This window comes from Podarcis liolepis (assembly GCF_965112155.1).
Source record: "Podarcis liolepis genome assembly, chromosome: 17".
In the NCBI taxonomy this organism is placed as follows: Eukaryota; Metazoa; Chordata; class Lepidosauria; order Squamata; family Lacertidae; genus Podarcis; species Podarcis liolepis.
In genome coordinates, this window is record NC_139571.1 from 6466852 (window position 1) to 6490072 (window position 23221).

Sequence of the window (23221 nt, forward strand, 5' to 3'; positions counted from 1 at the left end):
TCAACATGGTGCCACCCAGATGTCATTGTGCTACAGCCCCCATCATCTGTGACCATGGAGACTAACATACGAAGAGAGTGTGGACCAGTGATGTACTCTATAAAAAAGCAGCAGCAACAACAACAACAACAATCTGTTGTGTTCCATGCCTCTAGCTGTTTCATTGATTCTTAGGAGCTCATACTGTATGTGCCTCTTCCTTGCAGTATCTTATTTCCCAGGTTACAAAAAGAGCAGTGCTGCATCTTAATACAGTACCTCCAGAATCACAAGAGCGAAAAGGCTGAAAATCCTACATCTTTTGACAGGTGGAATTACCCTGGTGGAAGCAGGAAGCAAGAAAGCAAAAAACAAAACAATACAGGAAATGAGGAGAGAGGCTCCTCTTCCTCTTCCTCTTCCTCTTCCTCTTCCTCCTGTTCTTCTCAGACTGTTTGACTCAGACTCCCTCAATTTGCTTTCTTAGACTGCCTTAACAACAAACAGAGTGTCAACTGAGTGAATGTATGAGATCTTTGTGGGTGCAAGTACACCTGTGTACAAGAGTGGATTGGAAGGGACAAATACTTAACATGATGGGACTCAGCTACAAGTGCCTTGATCCTAACAAGATGTGGAGCAAGCACTTAATAAGGAAATAATAATAATACATTGGTCTTCCATTCAAACAACCCCCCAAAGGAAAATTCAGATGACCATGTTTAAAAAATGGTGAGGAGCCTGTGAAGATGAATTGTCAACCAGGTATGGTGAACTGATTGCCCTTTTCTCACCCCTGGGCTGCTCTTCCACCTTCCATGATGACATCATCTGTTTCTGATTCAAATATTCTCCAGCCCCTTCCTCACATTCTGCAGGGTTACCGTAGAGGCAGCAATGAACAACTTTGTACCATCGCCATTCCGCCGTCCACTTCTTACCGGACACTGGATCCATGAGAAGTGCAAGCACTGCTCTCCATTGGTTGGTTTTATGTTCGTGCTATTTCAGTGCTCCTATCGGCATGGCAGGTTGGGAATTGTTCAATGAACTTGCCAAAACTTCAGTTACTCTTCAGTTCCCCTAACAGACATCTTTGTTTTCCTGGCACCTTTAATTCAGGCCAACTGCCCATGACTCCACAGTGCCTTTTGCATCATAACATTCTCTGGTCAGTTAGAATCTTGGTGGTTACTGTGGTGACAGCAGTAAGGTGTGGTGAAAAAGCAAATGGGGCCGAAAGCAAAGAGAGAATACGAGGTACTAGAAGGAACAAGAACAAATTTGAAGAATGGCCTCTGAAGCCCATCCCAGGTCCTCTCCGACACTACCTAAGTTGGTGCACCCTTCTGATCCCTCCTCCCTGCTGAGGCCAGGACCCCATTTTGTGTGAAGGCTGGCACCTCTCTCGCTGCCTAAGCAACCATCTTCTTCTTTGTCTCAGAGACTTCCAGCCCATGTGGGAAATCCATTGCCAAAGCCATCAGGCTCACATTGACATGAAGGATGGAAAAAGATCAAACTGGAAGAACGCCCTTTCAAGCCAGTCCCCAGGACCAATCTGGTCAGCTTCAATAGAGGCAGCAATAAACAATTTTAAGCCATCGCCATTCCATTGCCCACTTCTTACCGGACACTGGATCCATGAGAAGTGAAAGGACTGCTCTCCATTGGTTCGTTTTATGTTCGTGCTATTTCAGCGCTCCTATCGGCATGGCAGGTAGGAAATGGTGCCATCTAAATGTTCAGATGTTCTGCTTCATTGTCCCATGAAGCAGACAGAGAAGCCATCTGAGAAGTTAAGGGATTATAGCAGGGGAATGGTGTAGATCTTTCAACAACTTAGAGAAGGCAACATACATGGAAGTGGAAGCAAGAGAATAGAGAGAAAGGGGGATTCCTTTCAAAAGTTACCAGGCACAGTCCACTCCACGTAGTCAGAGTCCCAGTACCACATATAGGGTTTAGATAAGCCACGACTAAGGTGTTCTTCAATGGGACTTAGTCTTGAATATAACTTTCACAAGATGTGCCGATCAAGTCCGAGGCACCTTCAAAATCACAGAATTGTTTCAGAACCACGGTCAACCTACATTGCACTTTGTAGAATAAGGTACATTGCACTTTGTCCAAAGCAACTTACTATCCAAGAGTTTCCAGGGAGCAACAACACAAAACATTCACTTTGGGAGGAAAAGCAGTAGATCAATAAGTACATATCCATAAATTATCCACATTGATCCAGAGCCAAAAGCAAGTTGGTTTTATTTTGCTCTCATCTGAGAACCGGAAACAGCAATTGTTCTTTGAGAGGAGTGGCGTCCTTAGATGAATGATGCTCTTTGTTGCTCTCACCAAATTATATAAACAGGTGACTTTAAAAGGTGTAAGATTTAGCTGGTGCCTGTCACTTCACTAGGTATCCAGATTAACCCAGTCACACTGGGGGGATGCCTACAATGGGTGGAGAGTGTGGTAGGGCTTGTTATGACTCAAACTGGCCATAACTTCAGTTACTCTTCAGTTCCCCTAACAGACATCTTTGTTTTCCTGGCACCTTCAGTTCAGGCCAACTGCCCATGACTCTGCGCTGCCTTTTGCATCATAACATTCTCTGGCCAGTTAGAATCTTGCTGGTTACTGTGGTGACAGCAGTAAACAGGTTCATATGATCCCATTTCTATGGGTTCCCACTATGGGATGCTGACTAGAATTGACACTGAGCATGGGTGAGGAACACTGGGGAAAAATTCACCCTCATGTTTACCCGGGGGGGGGGGGACATAGCAGAGCATCCTGAAAGACAGAATGTGTTGTGGCAACAGCCGCAGGGTGGCACTATTTCTCCATGGAAGAATGAGGGAGGGAGATAGGATGGGGAAAAGATTCCTCCCCAACATAAACAATTAAAATTAACCAGGGGTTGGAGTAACTTCCTCATGTGGGGCCTTTTAGTTCAGCTACAGCTTGGGGCCTTTTAGTTCAGAAGGAAGAATGTTCTCTGTCACCCCTGTTGGTTGTATTAATTTTAGAACCATTTGCAATCAAAGTATGCAATGCCCTCCCTTGTCCAGGAATGGTTACAAACATTTTTGTTTTATAAATATTTATTTTCCATTTCCACTTTTTATAAATATGTTAACAAAAAACTGAAAATCTTTACAGATCTAATGTACCTTCCACTCAACTTCCCTCCCCTCCTTTCTCAGTTATTTATTTTATATTTTTTTATTACTGCATGTCCAGTTCAAATATATTTACTATTTCCCCCTTATTTTCCTCCTATTTCCCCCTTTATTATCTCTTACTGCATGTGTTTATATCGGCCCCAGTAATGTTTTGATTTGTTTACAATGTATCTTCAAATAGTCAATAAATTTTCTCCATTCTGTTTTAAAAAGTCTCTCTTCTTGATTTCTTATTCCTCTGGTTAGTTTTGCTATTTCTACATATTCCATATTGCCAATCTTCTTCTGTCAGAACTGTTTCCTTCTTCCATCTTTGGGCATAAATCATTTAAGCAGCAATGGTAACATACATAAACATTTCTCTCTCTCCACTCTACCAATTATACTTAAAATAAAACTTCTCCCCCCCCCCCAAAGGTACAGGAGTGGTTATAAACAGAAATGAACAAAAATCAGACCTCTTTGCAGATGATATAATTTTATGCACCTCTGACTCTATCAGAGCAGGCAAAATATTATGCACAGAACTGGAATAGTTCCTCCAGGGTCTCAGGATTACAAGTTACGGTACTTTTAAGAAAGCAGAGGTAACATTTTTTCATACATTTCCACATATATAGCAGACTTTTACAGCAATGTTGAGGATTCCAAAAGCTAGGAAAAGTTTTAGATATCTAGGGGTACAAATTACCCAAAATTTGAACAAGTTGGGTCAGTTTAATTATAGTCAGCTTGGAAAGGTATAAATATGGATATAAAACAATGGAATAAATTAAGACTTTACATTATGGACAAACTAGCTGTATCTAAAATAATGATTTCACCTTCTTCTTTTTGTTCCAGACTTCACCCAAAGCAAATGGGAAGAAAAACGGAGAAGAAACGGGTGTTCCAGAGTCCGAGGAATTAATGAAGATCCCCCTTCCGATCGCCCCTCCTTGCTGAGGCCAGCACCCCACTTTGTGCGAAGGCTGACACCTTTCCCGCTGCCTAGGAAACAATCTTCTTCTTCCCAAAGACTGCCAACCCATGTGGAACACCCATTGCCAAAATCATTGCCAAAGCCATCAGGCTCACATCCACAATGAAGGATGGCCATCCAGCTCTCAGCTTTCCTCACCAGACGTTGGAGACCACTGGCCACCATTGCTAGGATGGTGCCCACCAGACCTCACCGGCCAGCTGTGCCAGGTCAAACCTCCAGGTTCCTAAGCAACATCCAATCATCTGCAACAAGAGCTCAGCCCTTGCAAGTACAACCACCAACCTCTCCACCATACAGAGGGGATACTTTTATTCCCTGGAGGACACCTCCAGATGACCTTGGGGAATCCTTGCCAATAACTGAAGAACAACGGCCCATCCGAGAGGCAATGAAAAGGCAAGCTCAGAGATGGAGCGAGGAGGCATCACACTGGACTTCCGTAGGGAGGGTGAAATGTTTTGTGGAGCGTGAGAAGGAAATGAACATTTCAACTTGCTATGGGTATCCATGGCGTTACTGAGGGGTCTAGGGGTTCCCTCCATTGACTAGGGTGAGTCCTCGCCTGCTCACCATTGGCATAGGCTGCTGATACCGCTGTCCGGGTCACATAGCATGCCAAGCGAGGTGTTGAAAATGGCGTTGGCAGCAGTAGCTTTGTTGAAGCCTCCAATTTTATAGCCGAGGTTGTTGTAATGCTGCTTGCAAGAATTGCTTTTATTGTTTTATTATATTTATTATCTTTTAATAGTCTCATAGCCTTTTAAGAGTATTATAGTTGAACAGTTTGTTTTTATTAAAGATTTTATTAGTTTAAAAAGTAAGTGCATTGTTTCTTTTTTCAGGTTGTGATTTCTACAGATCAATTACATTTGATGTAAGATATTAGTGTTATATGCTGCATAGGATTGGGAAGAAAAAGAGGGGCAAGGGGTTGTGTGGTAAAGCTTATATTCTTTTATTTAGTAGTAGTAGTAGTAGTAGATTTTATTATTATTTCCTGCCCATCTGGTGGGGTTTCCCCAGCCACTCTGGGTGGCTTACAGCATAAAATCATATTGAAACATCAAACATTAAAAACTTCCCTAAACAGGACTGCCTTCAGATGTCTTCTAAAAGTCCAATAGTTGTTTATTTCTTTGACATCTGATGGGAGGGCATTCCACAGGGCGGGTGCCACTACCGAGAAGGCCCTCTGCCTGGTTCCCTGTAACTTCACTTCTCAGAGGGAGGGAACCGCCAGAAGGCCCTCAGCACTGGACTTCAGTGTCGGGGCAGAACAATGGGGGTAGAGACACTCCTTCAGGTATACTGGACCGAGGCCATTTAGGGCTTTGAAGGTCAGCACCAACACTGAATTGTGCTCGGAAGCATACTGGGAGCCAGTGAAGATCCTTTAGGTCCTGGCAGTCACTCCCAGTCATAGCTGTCAACATTTCCCTTTTTTAAAGGGAAATTCCCTTATTTCGAATAGGATTCCTCGCAAGAAAAGGGAAAAGTTGACAGCCATGTTCCCAGTCACCAGTATAGCTGCAACTTGCTGTTTAAAGACATTTTGGCCTTAATCACCCCACTCCTTCTTCAAGGGTGCCAGACATGGCTGATCCGATCTACTTCCTCCATGTCCTGCAAAGAAAGAACTCTCATCCCATCTCCAACCCTATTGTTACCCCAATAAACTCATTATCATGTGACTAAAGATCCTCTTCCTTGAGCTCACCTTTCCATGGCACACAAATGGGCCCAAACTCCAAGAAATGCCAATCCAGTGACCCTGAGAACTATACACCATTGGTCAGCAACCTGTGGTGCATGGGGATCGTTTAAATGGCCCACAAGCTGCCCCCAAACCGAGCCGCCCGCTCGGCGAGTCCCCGCACACTGCGCTAAACCGGCACAGCACAGAGCAGGAATTCACTTCTGTGGCGCTGGAAATTGTCTCTGTGCAGAACACCCACAAAGCGATCTCCATGGAAGTGTCCTGGCCCAGGAGAGGTAAACCTTGCCAACTCCTGCTATAGACCCATTAGCTTGTTACCAATAATGAGAGAAAAGTATGCCCACTACCTCTGCAATAGACTGCCTGCCTTTCTGAATGTGAATAGCTTCCTTACTGAGGCACAAGCTGCATTTAGAGAGAACTACAGTGGTAGCATGGGTTACGTACTTAATTCGTTCCAGAGGTCCGTTCTTAACCTGAAACTGTTCTTAACCTGAAGCACCACTTTAGTTAATGGGGTCTCCTGCTACTGCTGCACTGCCGGAGCACAATTTCTGTTCTCATCCTGAAGCAAAGTTCTTAACCCGAGGCAATATTTCTGGGTTAGCGGAGTCTGTAACCTGAAGCGTATGTAACCTGGGGTACCACTGTACTCAACTTCTGATCACTGTTTAGTTCTATTCCACCTTGCCAAGATATATTCAAAACCTCTACAAGGCAAATTGCATTTAGCTTTTATGGAACTAAAATCAGTCTTTGATTTCATCTCCAGAGCCATGTTATGGGGAAAGTTGGACCAGGTTCTGGTTGTCAAAATACTTTTCTGCCTCATCAAGGCCCTTGTTAGTCAGATGGGGTACCCAGGGACAGCTTTTGAGTGAAATACCGTATTTTTCGCACCATAGGGCGCACCGGACCATAGGGCGCACCTAGTTTTTAGACGGGGAAATCAATAAAAAAAATCTTTCCCCAGCCCCAAAGAGCAGCGTACAGGCTGCGCACAACCTCTCCCTGCCGGAGGAGTTGCACACGGCTATGTCACAAGCCAATGCAGCCAGCTGGCTGTTTTGGCTTCCTCTTTAGCCCCGCGCAACTTCTCCCTGCCAGGAGAGGCTGCGTGGAGCTAAAGAAGCCATAGCCCCGTGCAGCCTCTCCATGCAGGAGGGGTTGCACGCGGCTATGGAGCAAGCCAAGGCAGCCAGCGGGATGGATCCTGCTCACTGCTTTGGCTTCCTCTTTAGCCCCGCGCAACCCCTCCTGCCGGGAGAGGCTGTGCGGGGCTAAAGAAGCCATAACCCCGTGCAGTCTCTCCCTGCCGGAGGGGTTGCGCGCGGCTATGGAACAAGCCTGCATTCGCTCCATAGGATGCACACACATTTCCCCTCAATTGTTGGAGGGGGAAAACTGCGTCCAATAGAGCAAAAAATATGGTATGTCTTGAGGAGTCAGACAGGGCTGTATTCTTGCACCCTCCTTCTTTAGCATATTTTTAAAGGACCTTGAGGGTGCCCTAATGAGCCCACTTGGCCACCTGCCCAGACTTGGGGTCAGGAGGACTCCATTGTATGCTAACGACACAGCCATTCTCTCATGTTCCAGACCACGTCTACATTACCAATTAGAGGAGGTTCATGTCTTATGGCATTCAGAATGATCTAAAAATTAACTTTGGGGTATCTAAAATCTTGGTTTTTGAGAAGACATTTCCCCAGTGCAAATAGTCACAAGATGGGCATGCCCTCAATTAGATTACAAGCTTCCAATACCTGGGGCTGACATTCCATCACACAATGACATGGACCCACCCATAGATCTGCGGTCCTCCAGAAGCACAGGTTGGCAGTTGGCCACTTTACTAAAGGAGGTCAATATATTCCACCTGCTGTCAAAGTATTCAATGCCAAAACAGCTGCCCAATGAGTATTTATGGTATGAAAAAGTTAAGGTACACAGGAATCCTGAACCATGTAATAAGGAAGTCCCTATATGTGGTATGGGATGAATATAAAAATCTGTTAGAACAAAAAACACCATGGTGGTTATCGTCACTAGAAGCAATTTCTGTGGAAAAACTGAATCTGAGAAAAGACTGGGGAACATATAAAGAATTGCATAGAGAGGAGGAAAATCAGCTAAAATTGAAAAAGAAAATGATGACATACAAGAGACCCATTAACAGATTGGTTACAATACCATCAGTTGAACGATGTTTTTAAAATGGATAAAAGAAAGGGTTTCACTACTGAATTATGGAGTTTTGAGAGGGTATTGTTACAAAATAAGGTGAAACTTATTTCAAAAATGTATAAATAGTTGTTGGAATGGTTTGTTAAAGATGAAGTCAAATTTGTAATGATTCAATGGGCAAGAGATTTTGGATATAATCCTGTATACAGTTGACAGCATGGGAAAAATTATGGAAAGAAGACTTAAAATTTACAGCGTGTTACATGCGGAAAGAAAATTATATGAGGATGATGTACCGTTGGTATTTAACACGCAGTAAGTTAGCAAAAATGTATAGAACTAACTCAAATGTATGCTGGAAATGTAAGGAAAAAGAGGACACCTTTTATCATACGTGGTGGAATTGTAAATAAAGAATTATGGGAAATGATATATAATGAACTAAAAAAAAGTTTAAAATATATTTGTTAAAAGACCAGAAGCCTTTTAGTTGGGAATTTTAGGAGCAGACATACCGAAGGATTTGAGAAGACTATTCATGTACGCGACAACAGCTGCAAGGATGCTGTTCGCCCAGCGATGGAAAGGGGAGAAGACGCCGACAAAAGCCGACTGGCAGATGAAACTACTAGAGTATGCAGAGACGGCGAGGCTGACAGGGAAGATGAGAAATCATGAGGATCAAAACTTCAATAAGGAATCGGACAAATACAGATTGTACTTAAAAGAACACTGGTGGAAGAATGGGGGCGGGGGGAGCACACCGCCCCCGGCACCATCGGGGAGGGGGGTACCATCGTGGCTGCCCCCCCTGGACACGTGCTGCACCCACCACCACCACACCGGGCGCCATGCCACCCAGAATGCACGCCAGCCAGGCCCCCGCCTGCTCTCCGCCCCCAGTGCCAGAGCATGCAGCTTGGCCACTGATACTCACTTGGGCTCTTTGGCAGATCTTCAATAACTCTTGCAATGTTACAAAGACTTTGGTTACCGTATTTTTCGCTCTATAAGACGCAGCAGAACACAAGACTCACCCAGTTTTTGGAGGAGTAAAACAAGAAAAAAAATATTCTGAATCTCAGAAGCCAGAACAGCAAGAGGGATCGCTGCGCAGTGAAAGCAGCAATCCCTCTTGCTGTTCTGGCTTCTGGGATAGCTGCGCAGCCTGCATTCGCTCCATAAGACGCACACACATTTCCCCTTACTTTTTAGGAGGGAAAAGTGAGTCTTATAGAGCAAAAAATACGGTACTTTGGAGGACTATACAGTGGTACCTCAGGTTAAAAACTTAATTCGTTCTGACATACCTGGACTTGTTTCAATTAATGTCTGCAGGAGACTTTGTGGATATTTATAATTAGAAAAATCTTAATAATTATTCATAAAGGAAACAGTTTATAAGAAGTAAATAAGGAGGCCAGATACAGGATAAAGGAAGTCTTTTATTTGGCTGTTTGTATTGTTTTATGTTATGCTCATTGTATGTTATGTTGACATTTAATGAGGGTGGATTTGTGTATGGGGGGGCTATTTGTTATGTTGTAAATATAATTCCAATAATTATTTTTTTTAAAAAAAGAACTTAATTCGTTTTGGAGGTCCGTTCTTAACCTGAAACTGTTCTTAACCTGAGGTACCACTTTAGTTAATGGGGACCCCCGCTGCTGCACGATTTCTATTCTCATCCTGAAACAAAATTCTTAACCCGAGGTACTATTTCTGTGTTAGTGGAGTTTGTAACCTGAAGCGTCCATAACCTGAGGTACCATATCCTAAGGTATCCTCTGTAATGCGGATGAATTATAATATGCAGTTGACATAGATATATGAAGGACCCACAGAGGAAAGGAGAGGAGTCCAAACTGGAAGAATCTTGTTCGCTTTTAAAATCTAAATGTGTTAAATGTGAGATTTATTTTGTAAAACCAATAAAAATCATTTCCAAAAAAGAGAGAGAAATGACAGCGGCCCAATTACTATATGCCTCTAATACCTGGAGTGGAAGATTAGCATCTTAGTTGGATAATCTCCAGGCTAAATAATTGAGGGCTCTCCTCCAGATCCCCAGATGTATGCCTAACTCAGACATTTTCTTGGAAACTGGGGAATGCCTTCTACTGACCAGGGCCTGGTGAGCAGCCTTAAAATACTGGCATAAGGTAAATGTTTTCAAACTGGGCACAGGACTGCTCCAATATCTAGCTCAGGAAGAGTCCGTCACTTGATGGTCCAAGCACAACACCCAAAAACCTACTCAACTGGGCTGTCCCCATCTCTTCTTGAACACTTGGGATTCAACATAGCCATGATCAAAATGATCACCCTCCCAAAACTAACCTACCTATTCCAAACCCTCCCAATCTGGATCCCCCCAACCCAACTCCGCAGTTGGCAGAGAAAACTATACTCTTTTATCTTCTCACATAAAAAACCAAGAATAAGCCCCAAATACCTGCACCTCCCCACCTCAGAGGGAGGATGGGGAATCCCCAACATAGAAGCATATTACACTGCCAGCCAAATACACCATATAATCCCATATATACTAGAAGATGAGACAAAACAATGGGTACACCTAGAGAGGGACAGAATTGAAAATACCTGCACCACAGCATTCTCACTCCTCCCAAACAAACCAAAAAAATTCCCACAACACTTAACAGGTACACACAGACCATGCTCAAAGCATGGAAAACAGAAATAGGCAAACTATCCCCAACCCCACTAATCCCCCTGGCGTACCACCCATTATTCCACCATGAACGTTTCCTCCACCTCTTTGCATCCCCAGGACTTATCTGATTCAGTCTTATACATCATAGCAAGCCTACTCAGAGTTAAATACCATCTGTAAATCATTGCCCCCTCAGAATTTTGCATCTGGGGCCCTGGCCGCCCTGGCCCCTCCACAGTATGCCACTGATCTCTGGTATATAACTTTTATGAAATAAAAAAACAAAACACAGGGAAATGCAAATAAAAAAGAAAGAGGAACCTTAATATGAGGGCAATATAGCGAGCTGTCCTCTTCAAATTGCAGTCTTCATCAGCTTTCAGTGTGGGGAAGGGAGGGCAAGGATAAATGCATTGATAATGAATTGGTGCAGCTCCCCTCAACCTAGTGGCCCCTGGGGGCTCTGAACTGCAACTCCCCTCAGCCCCTGCCATCTTCTTCTTCTTCTTCTTTGGCGATCACTCATAGCCAAGTAAGATTGTCTTCCATAAACATGGTTCTAATAATGAGTCCATAAGTGACTGTGGAGGCCAATTCTGGATCCACACGTCCTTCGACAGTGGGGACATTGGTTTTCGGGCGGGAGTTGATCACGGTGTGGATTTGCCAAGTGTGCCTTCCTCTTAGGACGTTTCTCCTTTGTGTCCTGAGTTCAAGTGTCTTCCAAGCCCATGACACCTTTGGTAAAGGCTGTTCTCCAACTGGAGTGCTTGCAGGCAAGTGTTTCCCAATTGTTGGTGTTTATACTACATTTTTTAAAGATTTGCCTTGAGAGAGTCTTTAAACCTCCTTTGTTGACCACCAGCATTACGCTTTCCATTTTTAAGTTCGGAATATTGGTTTGGAAGACGATCATCAGGCATCCGCACAACATGACCAGTCCAACGAAGTTGATGTTGAAGAAGCATTGCTTCAACACTGGTGATCTTTGCTTCTTCCAGTACACTGGTATGCTGACCATGGTGGCAAGTGCTGATAGGGAAAGCTGAATTAGGAAGAGGAATTTTGATTGTCCTGATTTCGAGAGGTGTGGGGTCTGTTCCAGGGTTCAGGGGGCTTTTAAGGTTTAGGGGGGCTTTCAATATAACCTGTGTTTTAAGAAACAGGGGGTCACTCTGTACTGCCCACCCCTAGGGCTCAAGGGACTCACCATGATCCCACAAGGCCTTCTTGTCAGTCAGAGAAAATAATCAGAAGTTGCAACCAGCCAGGCAAGAAGCAAAGCGACTATTATTTTGTTGCAACAAGGTTTTCACTCCCAAAGGCTAGAGGAAGAAGCAGCCCCAAATAAATAGCATAATGGGATTGTTTTTGCAAAACCGTTACAGCAATCCCACCCCATGAAAAAGAGTGACAACAATAACCTGTCATGGCATGTCACAGGAAGAGGAGGCGTTGAAGATAAATTGTAGTGCCCGTCATGTCACTTGTCCATCAAAATGTCATGTGAATTACAGGTTTCTGTCTTTCACCTTGGGGTGAACATTAATATTTTCCACTGACATTACAATCGGTCTCACATCTCGTTCTAGTCACCTTGTTCCTTGCCCAAACTTATGAGGAACGGTTGAGGGAATTGTGTATGTTTAGCCTAGAAAAAAGCAGACTGAGAGGAGATATGCTAGCCATCTTCAAATAATCTAAAAGGCTGCCACGTGGAAGACGAAGCTTGTTTTCTCCTGCTCTGGAGGCTAGGACCCAAACCAATGACTTCAAGTTACAGGAAAGCAGATTCCGACTAAACTTCAGGAAGAACTTTCTGATGATAAGAGCTGTTTGACAGTGAAGCAAACTATCTCAGAAGGTGGTGGACTCTCCTTCCTTGGAGGTTTTGAAGCAGAGGTTGGATGTCCATCTGTCATGGATGCTTGAGTTGAGATCCCTGCACTTGCAACTGAATCCCTCTCTCACCATGTGAGAGCTAGCAGAGAACATCAACAGTTAATTTTCAACCCATCTCAGTGCTCAGATAGCTCTTCTTAGCTTCCATATAGCCCAATGGAATTTCCCAGTTACCGTAAACCTTTGGCAACATATATACAAGCATTTTCCATTTCAGTCTCCATTAAACCATTATACTTAACATGATGGGACACAGCTACAGGTGCATTGACCTTAACAGGATGTGGAGCTAGCATTTAATAAGGAAAAATAAGAATACATTGGTCTTCCATTCAAAAATACCACCCCCAAGGAAAATTTAGATGGCCATGTTAAAAAAATTGAAGGGGGCCTGTGAATTGTCAACCAGGTAGTGTGAACGGATCACCCTTTTCTCACCTCTGGGCTGCTCTTCCACCTTCCATGATGACATCATCTGATTCTGATTCTGATTCTAATATTCTCCTAGCCCCTTCCTCACATTCTGCAGGGTTACCATAGAGACACTAATGAACAGCTTTGTACCATCGCCATTCCGTTGCCCACTGGATCCATGAGAAGTGCAAGCACTGCTCTCCATTGGTTTGTTTTATGTTCATGCTATTTGAGCGCTCCTATCAGCATGGCAGGTAGGAAATGGTTCCATTTAATGTTCAGATGTTCTGCTTCATTGTCCCATGAAGCAGACAGAGAAGCCATCTGAGAAGTTAAAGGATTATAGCAGGGAAATGGTGTAGATCTTTCAACAACTTAGAGAAGGCAACATACGTGGAAGTGTAAGCAAGAGAATAGGGAGAAAGGGGGATTCCTTTCAAAAGTTACCAGGCACAGTCCACTCCAGGTAGTCAGAGTCCCAGTACCACCCATGGTGTTTAGATAAGCCAAGACTAAGTCCTATTCAGTGTTCTTCAATGGGACTTAGTCTTCAATACAACCTTCACGAGATGTGCCAATCAAGACTGAGGCACCTTCAAAATCACAGAATTATTTCGGAACCACTGTCAACCTACATTGCACTTTGTAGAATAAGGTCCACTGCACTTTGTCCAAAGCAGCTCACAAGCCAAGAGTTTCCAGGGAGCAACAACACAGAACATTGGGAGAAAAAGCAGTAGATCAATAAGTGTTGTTGTTGTTGTTTAGTCGTTTAGTCGTGTCCGACTCTTCATGACCCCATGGCCTAGAGCACGCCAGGCACTTCTGTCTTCCGCTGCCTCCTGCAGTTTGGTCAGATTCATGCTGGTAGCTTCGAGAACACTATCCAACCATCTCGTCCTCTGTCGTCCCCTTCTCCTTGTGCCCTCCATCTTTCCCAACATGAGGGTCTTTTCCGGGGAATCTTCTCTTCTCATGAGGTGGCCAAAGTACTGGAGCCTCAGCTTCACGATCTGTCCTTCCAGTGAGCACTCAGGGCTGATTTCCTTAAGAATGGATAGGTTTGATCTTCTTGCAGTCCATGGGACTCTCAAGAGTCTCCTCCAGCACCATAATTCAAAAGCATCAATTCTTCGGTGATCAGCCTTCTTTATGGTCCAGCTCTCACTTCCATACATCACTACTGGGAAGACCATAGCTTTTACTATACGGACCTTTGTTGGTAAGGTGATGTCTCTACTTTTTAAGGTGCTGTCTAGGTTTGGCAATGCTTTTCTCCCAAGAAACAGGCGTCTTTTAATTTTGTGGGTGCTGTCACCATCTGTAGTGATCATGGAGCCCAAGAAAGTAAAATCTCTCACTGCCTCCATTTCTTCCCCTTCTATTTGCCAGGAGGTGATGGGACCAGTGGCCATGATCTTCGTTTTTTTTTTGATGTTGAGCTTCAGACCATATTTTGCGCTCTCCTCTTTCACCCTCAATAAAAGGTTCTTTAATTCCTCCTCACTTTCTGCCATCAAGGTTGTGTCATCTGCATATCTGAGGTTGTTGATATTTCTTCTGGCAATCTTAATTCCGGCTAGGGATTCATCCAGCCCAGCCTTTTGCATGATGAATTCTGCATATAAGTTAACTAAGCAGGGAGACAATATACAGCCTTGCCATACTCCTTTCCCAATTTTGAACCAATCAGTTGTTCCATATCCAGTTCTAACTGTAGCTTCTTGTCCCACGTAGAGATTTCTCAGGAGACAGATGAGGTGATCAGGCACTCCCATTTCTTTAAGAACTTGCCATAGTTTGCTGTGGTTGACACAGTCAAAGGCTTTTGCATAGTCAATGAAGCAGAAGTAGATGTCTTTCTGGAACTCTCTAGCTTTCTCCATAATCTAGCGCATGTTTGCAATTTGGTCTCTGGTTCCTCTGCCTCTTCTAAATCCAGCTTGCACTTCTGGGAGTTCTTGGTCCACATACTGCTTGAGCCTTCCTTGTAAAATTTTAAGCATAACCTTGCTAGCGTGTGAAATGAATGCAATTGTGCGGTAGTTGGAGCATTTTTTGGCACTGCCCTTCTTTGGAATTGGGATGCAAAATGATCTTCTCCAATCCTCTGGCCATTGCTGAGTTTTCCAAACTTGCTGGTATATTGAGTGTAGCACCTTAATAGCATCAACTTTTAAAATTTTAAATAGTTCAGCTGGAATAGCATCACTTCCACTGGCCTTGTTATTTGCAGTGCTTTCTAAGGCACATTTGACTTCACTCTCCAGGATGTCTGGCTCAAGGTCAGCGACCACACTACCTGGGGTGTACGAGCCACCCATATCTTTCTGGTATAATTCCTCTGTGTATTCTTGCCACCTCTTCTTGATGCCTTCTGCTTCTGTTTGGTCCTTACCACTTTTGTCCTTTATTATGGTAATCTTTGTACAAAATTTTCCTTTCATTTCTCCGATTTTCTTGAACAGATCTCTGGTTCTTCCCATTCTGTTGTTTTCCTCTATTTCTTTGCATTGCTCGTTTAAGAACATAGGCGCCGACTCCATGGGGCCTGAGGGGGCCCGAGCCCCCTCAAAAATTCGTTTGGGGGGGCTCCACCCCCCCAATAATCTCGGGCGCCCCTCCAGCAGAGCGCCACCGCCGCCCCTCCCCCAGCCCAAAATGCACAGAGTCGGGCTGCATGCCTCCTGCCCTCCCTCTCAAGCAAAAGCTCCACCCAATTTCCTTCGGAGCTGATTAATAGGCGCAGCACGCTCTCCCCTATTCGCTCACGAGGAGGCGGCGCCACTTTATCTGCATATTCATGAGCTTATTTATTATTCATGAGCTTTCGCGGGCTCCCCCAATATTTTTTATAAGTCGGCGCCCCTGTTTAAGAAGGCCTTCTTGTCTCTCCTTGCTATTTTTTGGAAATCTGCATTCAATTTCCTGTATCTTTCACTATCTCCCTCACATTTTGCTTGCCTTCTCTCCCCCCCCCCCCGCGCTATATGTAAGGCCTCGTTGGACAGCCACTTTGCTTTCTTGCATTTCCTTTTCATTGGGATGGTTTTCGTTGCTGCCTCCTGTATAATGTTGCGAGCCTCCATCCATAGTTCTTCAGGCACTCTGTCCACCAAATCTAAATCCTTAAACCTGTTCCTCACTTCCACTGTGTATTCATATGGGATTTGATTTAGATTGTATCTTACCGGCCCAGTGGTTTTTCCTACTTTCTTCAGTTTAAGCTTGAATTTTGCTATAAGAAGCTGCTGATCTGAGCCACAGTCAGCTCCAGGTCTTGTTTTTGCTGACTGTATAGAGCTTCTCCATCTTTGGCTGCAGAGAATATAATCAATCTGATTTCGATGCTGCCCATCTGGTGATGTCCATGTGTAGAGTCGTCTCTTGTGTTGTTGGAAAAGCGTGTTTGAGATGACCAGCTTGTTCTCTTGACAGAACTCTATTAGCCTTTGCTCTGCTTTGTTTTGATCTCCAAGGCCAAACTTGCCAGTTGTTCCTTTTATCTCTTGATTCCCTACTTTAGCATTCCAATCCCCTATAATGAGAAGAACATCCTTCTTTGGTGTCACTTCTATAAAGTGTTGTAAGTCTTCATAGAATTGGTCAATTTCAGTTTCTTCAGCACCAGTAGGTGCATAAATTTGGATTACTGTGATGTTAAAAAGTCTGTCTTGGATTCATATCGAGATCATTCTATCATTTTTGAGATTGCATCCCAGTACACCTTTCACCACTCTTTTGTTGACTATGAGGGCCACTCCATTTGTTTTACGGGTTTTTATAGATCAATAAGTACATATCCATAAATTATCCACTGATCCAGAGCCAAATGAAGTTTGGTTTGATTCTGCTCTCATCTGAGAGCCAGAAACAGCAATTGTTCTTTGAGAGGAGTGGTGTCCTTAGATGAATGATGTTCTTTGTTGCTGTTGTGACCCCTATCTCGCCAAGTTATATAAACAGGTGGCTTTAAAAGGTGTAAGATTTACAGTAGCTGGTGCCCGTCACTTCACTAGGTATCTAGATTAACCCGGTCACACTGGGGGGATGCCTACAATGGGTGGAGAGTGTGGTAGGGCTTGTTTTGACTCAAACTGGCCATAACTTCAGTTACTCTTCAGTTCCCCTAACAGACATCTTTGTTTTCCTGGCACCTTCAGTTCAGGCCAACTGCCCATGACTCTGCGCTGCCTTTTGCATCATAACATTCTCTGGCCAGTTAGAATCTTGCTGGTTACTGTGGTGACAGCAGTAAACAGGTTCATATGATGCCAGATGCATAGGTTCACCCTAAGGGATACTGACTAGAATCGACACTGAGCATGGGTGAGGAACACTGGGGAAAAATTCACCCTCATGTTTACCCAGGGGAGGGGGGGACATAGCAGAGCATCATGAAAGACAGAATGTGTTATGGCAACATCAGCAGGGTGGCGCTATTTCTCCATGGAAGAGAGAGGGAGGGAGATAGGATGGGGAAAAGATTCCTCCCCAATGGGATCATAAGCACCCAGATACTAGGGGATAATAGAATAGCAGGAAGACCTCAAGGCAGCAAAAGAAGGCCATTCATCAGCATTTTACACAACCCTTTTCAAAGATCCAGTAGTTTAGAACCTCCAGCAACAGGAGTTGGGGAAAAGTCAAACAAGGTGGGCATTGCTGAGAACAGCATACATTCATGAGGGGTTAAGGCCCAAAGGAAGGAGGGATGGAGAGCAGCACTGAAGAGTAGAGAGGGAACTGAAGAAAAGGGTCTCTAAAATACCTAACAATTAGAAGTGGTAAAGAGGCTGACCTAACAATAAGAAAACCACTTTGCTAAGGAAGGGCTCATTCTTGCAAAGGCTGATCAAAAACTGCAGGGATCTTTACACTCCTGCTCACTTTTTTTGCATTGCAGATCAGGCTCCGAACAGCAGGCGGACCGAAGGGGGCAACAGCCAGCCTCAGAGCACCACAGTGACTACCAGCTCCACGGTGGGAGAATGTCAACACAGCATCTCCCACTCATCAGCACCATGTGAGAACTGCGGTTGGCTGCAGGCTCAAGGATCAGCTCTGCCCTTCCAACCAAACCAAGGCAGCACCACCACCCAGGGATACCTTCATGGTGAAATACCTCTCTTACAGGGTGTACCGAATGATCAGCAGCAGCTGTTCACCCCAGTAGCTCTCCGTCCTTCTTTCCATGGGTGGGGCACAACTGGACATCTCTCAGTGCCTTTGTTTGCACCACTGCAAACACAGCACAGGGACTTTGCAACAGCCAGACCTATGAATCAATTATATAGACAACCTCACCTCCAGCTGGTTCAGGTGCAGCCTCCTGGTCTTGGACCCATTCGCCCAACCACCTTCCAGGATGGGGTGGGCCTCTACCACCATGGAACATTAGCTCCCATCCCACTGGAGCAGAGGAACCCGATCGTCCGGATTGGTAGCGCTGTCCCTATGCCACCAGCTGCGAACAATGAAATGCTCCTGGTCCTCCAGCAGGTGGAACCTCAGTCCACCCTGGAACCTGCCCCAGCCACTGGGTACTTTCCAGCCTCACAAGGTTTGTGCTCATCTTTGTAAAGGAATCATTTGCTTTCTAATGGGTGTCTGGGACCCTCTAACCCATCAGGCAGTTAACCTAGCCTCAGTAGGTACCATTTCCTAGTACCATTTCCACATGGCCCTGCAATGTGGGCTGACCATTAGGTCCAGTCGCGGATTGCTGGGGTTGCTGCACTCATCTTGCTTTATTGGCCAAGGGAGCTGGCATACAGCTTCCGGGTCATGTGGCCAGCATGACTAAGCTACTTCTGGCAAACCAGAGCAGCGCACGGAAATGCCGTTTACCTTCCCACCAGAGTGGTACCTATTTATCTACTTGCACTTTGACGTGCTTTCGAACTGCTAGGTAGGGAGGAGCTGGGACTGAGCAACGGGAGCTCACCCTGTTGCGGGGATTCGAACCGCCAACCGTCTGATCGACAAGCCCTAGGTTCTGTGGTTTAACCCATGGCACCACCTGCATCTTCAATGTGGGTGAGCATTGGGTATATTCTTATGGAACAGAGTAAGTTCCAATATCCAAAAGCTGTTATCCTAATCTACGGTGCAACCACATTTGGAATACTGTACAGTGCACAATTCTGGCAAGATTATGATAGCAAGGGACAACCTCTCATCGCAGAGGAGAAACAAGTTTGTTTAGAAAAACAATCCAATTTCATAGCTGAAGTTATTCATGACTACTGGCCACAACAGCCATATTCTACCTTCCCTATTCTCAGTTGCTGAGAATCACAAGTGGGGAAAGCACTGTCGTACACAGGTCCTCCTTGTATCATCTGAGAACAGGATGTTGGACGCGATGGGCCTTTAGCCAGGGCTCTTCTCATAGGCTTATGTTCTTAATCCAAAACAGCATGTCATGTGAGCATACCATACACCATATACTACCACCCATAATCCTCTGGGACAATGTTGGATTCAGGGTACCTTATACTATTCAGTTTCCCCGCTGTCACCTCATCACTGAACACTGAACACTGAGGTATATAAAAATGGACCCCAGTTTATATCACTGATAACACACTGAGCCCAGTAGTGCAACTAGGCCACTTTAGCCCCTGATCCCACCTTCAGGCAGCCAGCCTGCCCACCTTTAGACAGTTTTGTGCATTATCTAGTTGGAAAGTCTATGGCTGCTGAGCCTCCCTAGGACAGAGAACAAGGCCTTCACTTACCTTCCTCTGGACGGAAGAAAGAGTAACTGAATTAATTAATTAATGGTCTTCCTTGGCTGTAGAATCACTGATCCCTCCTGATTAATTTCTTTCAGTGGTACAAGTCCCACATGGACTTCAGGGGACAGGAGCAGTCAGTGCCCAAGTGACAGATGTCCTAGGTGCATCTATAGCACAAGAAAAACTGGAAGCAACCCAGGCCAACAATGCTGCGCTGAATGGTAAGTGGGTGACTGAGACCATGTGCTTTCCAAGTGTTCCTTCCGGGCTAGATGTCATGGCCTAATCTAGCACTTCTGATAGGTCAGCTAAGAATCTACACATGATAATCATGGAGCCAGAACCATATGCCACTTTTTAACTTTATTTAATATGGAGATAAAAAAGTTCCTTCCAGGTGCTACTGGAAGGAACTTTTTTATTTTGACTATGGCAGACCAACACGGCTACCTATCTGTAATTTAATATGGAGATGCTCTAACAGATAGTCATGGGAGTCTTGGCCTTCCTCAAGTTTGTCTCAGCCAACCGGAGTAGATTCTTTGTCTTCAGGCACTCAGTGCTGTGCTTTTCATTTGTTTTCTTTCAGTGGTGGAACATCCGCCACCACCTCCCCAACCAGCCGATGAAGAAAGTCTCCTTCGAGACGAGTTCCAGCTGCCAGAGGACCTCCTCTCCAAGTATCCCGAGATAGAGACCCTGATTGCTTCACTGGAGCCGCTTATTCCAGAAGGCCTCTTTCCACCTCTTGCTTCCAGTGAGACAACCAAAGGCAGTGAAGGAATGCTGGCGGAGGCCTGCCTTCCAGAGGAAGCCCTGGGGAGCCACCAGTCATCAGCACCAGTGTCCACAAGGTCTTTCAGAGTAGAGGCAAAGTCAATCCCGGATGCCCCTGAGCCATGCAAAGAGGTGCCAAAAGCCGTGCACCCACATTCCTTTGTGAAAGATCTAAACATCAAGGGCACAGAGGTGGCCATACTCAGAAAGGGCTCAGCAACACAGGGACAGGCATCACTTGCTCCAACAGATGAGCAGGATACAAAACTGAATAAGCCCTCGGGTAATCCACTGATCCAGCGCCCAGTTTACATCTTAAAAGATATCGGGTTTCCATTTCCACCAGATCCTCTGAGACCCAAATCCTTGAAGAAAACCCAGAAGTCAAAATGTGACTCCACCCAAAGCAAAGGCAAACGCGAGGGGAACGGGAAAATTGAAGGCAAACCCATCAGTATGACAGGGAGAAGAAAGTGGGGTGTTGCTGAGTCCCAGACGTTAATCAAGCTCCCCAGAATCACTCTGGAACCTATCCCAGAGGGCTCTAGAAAATGCCAGCCCACCCATGAAAAGTCCATGATGCCAAAGGCATTACCAGAGATTAAGGGGAAAAGGAAAGGCATTTCGACAAAGGCAGAAGCTTCACCCAAGTTTCCCAAGTGTATTCTGAGCATAGAGGGAACAAGCATAACGGGCTCTAAGGAAAGTCATCCTAGTCAGGAGAAAAAATGTAAGGAGAAGAGAAAGCTTCCATTTCAAGAGGAGGGAAGTTTAAAAAATGAAGAGGACAATCTGGATAAAGGAAACTCCAAACACTGCCAGACAGGATTGGAGAAAAATGAGATGGGACCTGAAACCAAAGAGAAGGCCACAGTGAAAGGGAGCACACCAGGCATTAAAGGGAAAAAGATCAAATTGGAAGAGCGCCCCTTGGTGCCAATCCCAAGGACCAATCTGGCTTGGCACATGATGGAGTCTGTGCAAGTCTTCCATCCCCTTGGGAAGAAGAAGAGTACATCCATGGCGGCCAGAAATCTCCCTCCACTAACTGCCACCAGCAGTAGTTCTGGGAACTCACAGGCTCCACAGGAGGTACCTCTCCTGAAGTCCCTACATAAGCCAGTGCCCACTACCCAGCCCCCCTCCCTGCCAAGGCCAGCACCCCACTTGGCGCGGAGGCTGGCACCCTTCTCCGTGCCTAGGCAGCAATCTTCTTCTTCTTCTTCTTCCCAGAGATTGCCCACTCATTGTGAACATCCATTACCAAAACCATGGCCAAAGCCACCAGCTACATATGAAGGATGGCCACCCACCTCACAGCTTTCCCACACCAGCTGGTTAAGACCACATCCCACCAATGCTGGGAGGCTGCCCACCCGACCTCACCCACCACCTGTGCCACGTCAAAGCTCCAGGTTCCTAAGCAACAGCCGACCCTCTGTAACAAGAGCTCAGCCCTTGCAACCACCAGCCTCTCCGCCGTACCGAGGGGATACTTTTATTCCCTGGAGGACACCTCCAGACGACCTCGAGGAGTCCTTGCCGATAACCGAAGAACAACGGCCCATCCGAGAGGCAATGAAACGGCAAGCTCAGAGGGAGAGGGAGGAGGCATCTCACTGGACTTCCATAGGGAGGGTGAAATATTTTGTGGAGCGGGAGAAAGAAATGAACATTTCAAATCGCTATGGGTATCCATGGCGGCACTGAGGGGTCCAGAGGTTCCCTCCATTGAATAAGGAAAGTCAGAGACTATTGATGAAAGTAGTGTTTACTTTTTGCCCCAACATATGTTTTTTAGGAATAAGTGTAAGGTTATTCTAGAGCAACCTCGTTGCTTCCGCAGTGTGAGTTTACTATAGTTTGTATAGCTCTAATTTAATTTAATTAGATTAAATTAAGTTACTCTATTTAAACAAAAAAATGTTTACAGTGCAACTTGCCAGTTGCTTTAACTTGAAAAATGTAATTATATTTTGTTTATCTAGCAATGAATTTATATATGAAAATAAAAATAGAAATATATATAGAATAAGGCAATATTGTACATCAAGTTTAAACGGTGCTCATCTAGCAGCTGGGTCATTTATAACGAACAGACATATATAAAGAATAAGCTACATAGCTATCAAATCAGGAAAGGGAAGAAATTGGGATGAATATGGAGGTATCAGGGGTGTTCATCAATGTTAGTCTGCTCTACATACTAAATTACGGCTGTTCTCATTTTTTAGAAAGCATTCACCCTGAGTAGCAGAGATCCCACCCTTTGAAGTCAATGTCCAGGGAGCTTTCTAGTGTTAAAAGCAAGAGAGAAAAAAATCAGAGTAGCCCTTTGTCCACTTCATAAATACTCAATTTGGGCTTCGGAGCACAGTGACTGTTTCTATGTGAGTCTTCTAAAGGATCTCCCCAGGATCCATCTCTTCATTCTAGAATCTCTCTCTTCTATCCCCAGGATCTATCTGTTCATGAGAGCCAGTGTGGTGTAGTGGTTAAGAGCGATAGACTCGTAATCTGGTGAACCGGGTTCGCTTCCCCACTCCTCCACATGCAGCTGCTGGGTGACCTTGGGCTAAGTCACACTTCTCTGAAGTCTCTCAGCCTCACTCACCTCACAGAGTGTTTGTTGTGGAGGAGGAAGGGAAAGGA

General features: G+C 45.0%; 1 protein-coding gene across 5 annotated transcripts; it reads left to right on the plus strand.

Moving 5' to 3' along the window:
- Nucleotides 1–72: 72 nt before the first annotated feature.
- On the plus strand, nucleotides 73–22594 carry LOC310696859 (uncharacterized protein). Of its 5 annotated transcripts, none has more exons than XM_083482941.1 (4): nucleotides 73–2708; nucleotides 17956–18612; nucleotides 19888–20013; nucleotides 20382–22594. In XM_083482941.1, the coding sequence occupies exons 1-4, from the start codon at nucleotides 2705–2707 to the stop codon at nucleotides 22277–22279; spliced, it is 2685 nt and encodes an 894-aa protein (XP_083339067.1). In that variant the 5' UTR covers nucleotides 73–2704; the 3' UTR covers nucleotides 22280–22594. The 5 variants fall into 5 exon arrangements, with proteins under 5 accessions (XP_083339067.1, XP_083339069.1, XP_083339066.1 ...); XM_083482940.1 differs by lacking the exon at nucleotides 73–2708 and adding an exon at nucleotides 13248–13303; XM_083482942.1 differs by lacking the exon at nucleotides 73–2708 and adding an exon at nucleotides 15971–17378.
- Nucleotides 22595–23221: the final 627 nt, after the last annotated feature.

Excerpts from the sequence above, each read along its gene's own strand:
- LOC310696859 (XM_083482940.1), top strand. Across the intron at positions 18,613-19,887 it reads GTACTTTCCAGCCTCACAAG|TGGTACAAGTCCCACATGGA; the intron begins GTTTGTGCTCAT and ends AATTTCTTTCAG. Across the intron at positions 20,014-20,381 it reads CAACAATGCTGCGCTGAATG|TGGTGGAACATCCGCCACCA; the intron begins GTAAGTGGGTGA and ends GTTTTCTTTCAG.